The sequence below is a fragment of the Durio zibethinus genome, chromosome 14, assembly GCF_047325235.1.
Source record: "Durio zibethinus cultivar Kanyao isolate XHJ-2024 chromosome 14, ASM4732523v1, whole genome shotgun sequence".
NCBI lineage: Eukaryota > Viridiplantae > Streptophyta > Magnoliopsida > Malvales > Malvaceae > Durio > Durio zibethinus.
This window is the reverse complement of record NC_143175.1, coordinates 5823289-5828616: the sequence shown is the minus strand read 5'-3', so window position 1 is coordinate 5828616 and position 5328 is coordinate 5823289. Positions and strand designations below refer to the sequence as shown.

The 5328-nt window shown below is 29.9% G+C and overlaps 1 protein-coding gene across 1 annotated transcript; it reads right to left on the bottom strand.

Annotated features, from left to right (window-relative positions):
* Window positions 1–360: 360 nt before the first annotated feature.
* On the bottom strand, window positions 361–1221 carry LOC111307917 (jasmonate-induced protein homolog). The gene is made up of 2 exons (XM_022906252.2): window positions 884–1221; window positions 361–760 (listed from the first exon to the last, which is right to left on the bottom strand). The coding sequence occupies exons 1-2, from the start codon at window positions 1154–1156 to the stop codon at window positions 584–586; spliced, it is 450 nt and encodes a 149-aa protein (XP_022761987.1). The 5' UTR covers window positions 1157–1221; the 3' UTR covers window positions 361–583.
* Window positions 1222–5328: the final 4107 nt, after the last annotated feature.

Sequence of the window (5328 nt, the reverse complement as noted above, 5' to 3'; positions counted from 1 at the left end):
CACTGGATATATGATAGTGAATGAAGATAGTGAGGCTCGAGTTCTCATCTTAATTGTCTTCTTAAGCTTTTTTAGTGACGAGGAAAAAAAATGGACGAACTTTATATTTCATTCTCCTCATTTTCTCGATCCTTTTATCTTTCTTGGTGTCCAAAAATTATATCCTTCATTTTTTTTTTAACATCTAGTATTCAAAATTAATTTTTATTTTTGAAAATTTATTCTTAAGTATTTCAATAAATTCTTATTCTCAAGGGACAGAAAATGTTTTACAGTTATCGTCTCCACCACAACAAAAATTAATTGATAATAGAATTATATATTCAGTAATTAGAAAAATTTTTTCCTATGCAAACAAAGTTATAAACCAGACAAGGGGTGTAATTCTTTATTGATATTTAAAATTTCCAAATGGGATGTACGATCCACAGGAAACCAAAATATTACATTACAAACACATAAACACACTAATAGTCTATTGGCTGCCAAATTCACTCTAATAGTCTAAGAGTGCTAGTGCACAAGGCACTTTATTTACTTAGTAATTTTGACAGCCTATTACATCAGCCCTCAACACAGGCAGTTAAGCAGAACTTATTGTTGCCGAAAATTTTGGGAAATTTCCATCCGCAATTTCAACTTCTGAGGTGCATCCTCCAACTGTACTGGTGCTCTTTTTGCTGGAATTGATCAGGGTATTAAAAACTCCAGGCCAACGATCGGTTGTAAAGGAGCCAGCTTCATCAATCAGAGTATAAGCCTGCATTGTACAGTTAATAATCATACATTACTTTAAATTTTCTTTGTTTTGAAATTTTTAAAAAACTAGGAAGTAAAGTGCATGTTAATTCGGTAAAGACTTGAGAACATTATTATTATATACCTTGTTAGGAGAATTAGGCTGGTTGAACCAAGCTAGCAGTACATCATAGGCTTTTCCAGCGCTATTTGTGACGCTATACACAACAGCTGCCTGTGACCCATTTTCGTTTCCAACATGTTCAAAAGTACCTGTAGCAGAAGGCTGGATTTGAACTGGATAAGATTTGAGATCGCCAGATCCAACAGCTCCTTGCCAATCTTTGGAAATCTGATATACGATGGGTGAGCTAGTAATATTTTTAACACTACCATAGGTGGTGGCCTGTTGAGACATGTCAGCGAGCTATCGTTAATCTTCTTCCTAATAGGTGTTGTGTTTGTGCATGATCTGACTTAGCACATCTATCATCTATATATACTAGTTTGTTGTGTATAAAACGACAACCTTTCATTTATTACGTGTAATTTGAATGAAAAATTGATTTAAACGTTAAATAAATTAAACATTTTTCATCCATTTCAATATTAATTAATTGTTAGAAAAGATGATGCGTTGTTGGCAAGATTTAATGATTCTTTAATTGGAAAAATAAGATTAAAACATTTTTATTTTCGAAATAAAGATATCAAAAAGCTTAGTTCGTAAAAATTAAAAGAAAATAAAATAAAATAAAAACTCAGCATAATATGGTTCACAGAAAATTGCTCATCAAATAAAAATCATGTCAACTAGTTTTGGTTCCGGCCTGCCTGCCAAAAATGCACGTTTAAAAAAGAAAAACAAATCAAAGTTTGTTCGTACCAAACACGCATGTGCTGTGCAAGACAGTAAGCCGGATTCAACTCGTGACAATTAATATATCTTTGGTCAGTGAATTCGTTGTTGACTTTCTTCCTTCCCTTTCCTTTCTTTGATGACATTTTCATTGAAAGATTGTCTTCCTCTCATTAATATTTGTTGGGGAGTGATCTTAACATGATTTCTTTCAATTCAACTTAGGACGGTTATTTCAATTTAAGTATGTTTTAGGACGTTAATTATAGACATAGGAAAGATTACCCTAAACTCGATGCGACTAGATTTTTTCAAGAATAGCCAACAACCTCAATTCATTTAATTTAAATTAGAAATAGAATCAAACTTAAAATTTCAATCTGCAAATAATTTGAATATAAAACAACTTAAATTTGAAATGATCGAACTTAGCAATTTTGAAATATTGATTTGAAATGATCTGAACATAAATTTAGTTTTTATTTTAAAAGAACTATTAATTATAAATATAAAACAAACTATTATTCTACAAATGTTTAATGACTTTAAATGATCTTTTAAAATATCTATTTTTTTTTCATTTTTTCATTATTTTTTTTATCCAAGACTTTTCTAATTATAAAATAATGAGAATTCAATTAATTTTAGAATGTCCTTAATTACTATTAAATTATATTCTAATTTGATTTCAAGTCATCTAAGTCATAAAGTTTCTTTATAATTTTACCAACTAATTTAATTATTGAAAATTGATCTAAAAATTACTCCAATAGATTGATAGCAACTAAAGATAACTTTCTCACCTCAAGAGTATTCATGGAGACTAATATCTCACTTTGAAGAGGCTCTGTCGTCGTATTAATTTGATTTTCATGTAAAAACTTTTATTTATGAAAACGAAGTTTAGAACCTTGGTCTTAAAAAAATCTCATCCAAATTCTCCAATATATTCATAAAATATAAAGGTTATAGAAAATATGATAAAATAAGCTCAAAACATGCAAGTTAAAAAGGTTGCGAACCAACTGATTATTTCTCTTCGAAATAGAGTACCATGGCATTCTGCACCCTTCTTCATAAGCATTTCCTCATTTTTTATTTCTTTTTCATTTTTTATAATTATCAACCATTTATTTTCAATATTTTTCCTTTTTGAAGAGGATTCAAGCGTAAATGGCTTACCTCTTCTTTCTAGGTATGTTTATTTTTTTTTTGCCCTTGAGATCTTTTGTGACCTTTGCCTTACTTTTGTGAAAGGTCTTCTTCCAAAATTTGCCTCCTAGCTTGGAGAATGATCCTAGGTGGTTTTTTTTTTTTTCAAATGAATCATAACAGGCTAAAAAAAGGTAACAAATGGATAATTTTATTAATGTATGAAAGGTAAAAGAAAGACGGTCATTTCTCATCTCAAATATGAATACCTTTTTTGAAGAACATAAATTGATAAAAGATGAGCTTGTTAACAGATGTTGCCGAAAACAACTCGATTTTGCCAACCTTAACTCCTTTTGCTTCATTGATGTAATTTGATATGAATGAGTATTTAAAATTGAATCACAAATTATTAGCATCATTTTCTGAGCATTCATTACTTGGAATTTGATAATGGGTAAAAAGAAAGATATGGAAAGATATACAAAAGCACAAAATAACAATTCAAATGAAAGTGGAAATGAAAATGAATCATTGCCATTTTATTGAAATGATAAAGGCAAAATGAAAGTCCAAAAGGTCCTTTGATGCTTGAAGGCATAAACATTTAGGCAATAACATTACTTTCAAAAATATTCAAAAAAATATCAAACTTTTTTTTCAATTCGTTTCACCTATTCTTAAAAAAATCAAAATTTCTTCTCTAACAAAAATTTAAGATACTGGCCACTCCCAAACTCAAAAACCAGTGCCATTATCGGTTGAATCCCAACTTACACCTAAAAATACCCCTTTCCTTCCTTTTTCTACTTTTGCACTTGGTTTCGCTAAATCTTATCTTGAAATCCTCGATCTAAACCTAAAGCTGTCAGTTTTAAAACCAAAATAGCCCCTCTCTGTGATGCCAAACACCACCAGCTTCTAGTATACTTTTTCGCTAATCGAGCCTTTCCCTTAAAAAATTCAGGCCTTAAAATCCTTCCAAACACTCTAAAACTGAAACCTACTTCTCTTTTCGATTTCGTTGATTTCATTTTTTTGGTTTATTTTTTGTGGCTTTTTTTTCATTGATGTTCCCCGTTCCCAAGGGATGTGTTTAATTTATTTATTTATTTTTTGGTCTTTGCTGATGGGTTCAGGGTTGAGAAAGGTAGTGGTTAATCAGGTGTTAGGTTGGTAGTGAATGCTGTGAATTGTGACTTGGGGATGGTGATGCTTAAGGGTCTTGGCGGAGTTGATTTTGATGCTGTAGGAGTGTTTTAATAAGGCTTCTGGTGTCCAAAAAAATGGCCTCATCTTATATTAAGATTACTTAGCCTTAAAAGCAGTTTCAGGATCATAGAGAAAACTGGGATGGTAGACCATAGTATGGAAAAGAAAAAGGTGTTGTTGGGTTATTGAGGTGCCTGCCAGTATGGCTTGGAGGGGACGGACGCTAGTGCCGTGCACGGTACTATGCTTCGATAGCTATATTTTTTTCTTATTTTTTCTTTCTATTTTAGATTTTCAGATAAAATTTTTTAATTGATTAAAATTCAAACAAAATCAAACTATGCATCTTAATTGGATTTCGATCTTGGGCTTATGGATTTTAAAATGGACTAAACCTTGACCCAATGTTTTGGATTTTATTTTTGGACCTTTCTAAATGGATTCATTTTGAAGTTAATTTTAGAGTCCTTGTCGAGCGATTCATAGCTCAAAAATTAACGTTACATCAGCTTGGTTAAAATTTCAATATAAATTTAAAAGCTGAATTAATTTAAAATATGAAATCATTAAGTCGGATAAAATTCAATGTTTACAATAATTAAATTATGTTCTTTTTTAATCATCTAATTAAGAATATATCATTGTAGTTATAAATATACAATTTTTAAATTTTTGAGGAAATTTTTTTGTGGTACAATTATTTTGATTTTACAATAGATAACCTAAGCGTTCATCTTATTATTAGTTCAACTTAATTGGCTATTACTTTTTTTTTTCCTTTAAAGAGATTTGTATTTTATTCGTGTTTCAAAAGCATATTATTTTACAATGTAATTTGAATGAAAAATTGGTTTAAATGTGAAATAAATTCAATTTTTTCATTCATTTGAATATTAATTAATTATTAGAAAAGATGATTTGTTGTTAACATAAAATTATGACCACTTTATTTTCGAAATAAAGATATCAAAGAACCTTTGTTTGTTAAAAAAAAAGAAAAAAAAAAACTCAGCATAATATGGCTCACTGGAAATTGCTCATCAAATAAAAATCATCTGAATTATTTTTGGTTCCGACCTACCAACCAAAAATGCACGTTTAGAAAAGAAAAAAAAATCGAAGTTTGTTTGTACCAAACACACGTGTTATAAATGACAATAAGCCGGTACAGCAACAAAGCAGATTCAACTACTGACAGTTAAATAATTTTTATTATAAGAAATTAGCTTTTCCTGCAAAGGAGAACTTTTGGCGAGTTCGTCTGACAATGATTCTTTTCTCGTCTCAACATGTGAATAATTAAAGATTGAAACAAAATTGTTAATGTAGCTAAGACAAATTGAGGGTGGTGGAAATTATCTAGCCAC

Coding starts and splice junctions, on each gene's coding strand:
- LOC111307917 (XM_022906252.2), bottom strand. CDS start 1,156: ATGTCTCAACAGGCCACCACCTATGGTAGTGTTAAAAATATTACTAGC. Junction 761..883: donor AGCCTAATTCTCCTAACAAG/GTATATAATAAT, acceptor TGTACAATGCAG/GCTTATACTCTGATTGATGA.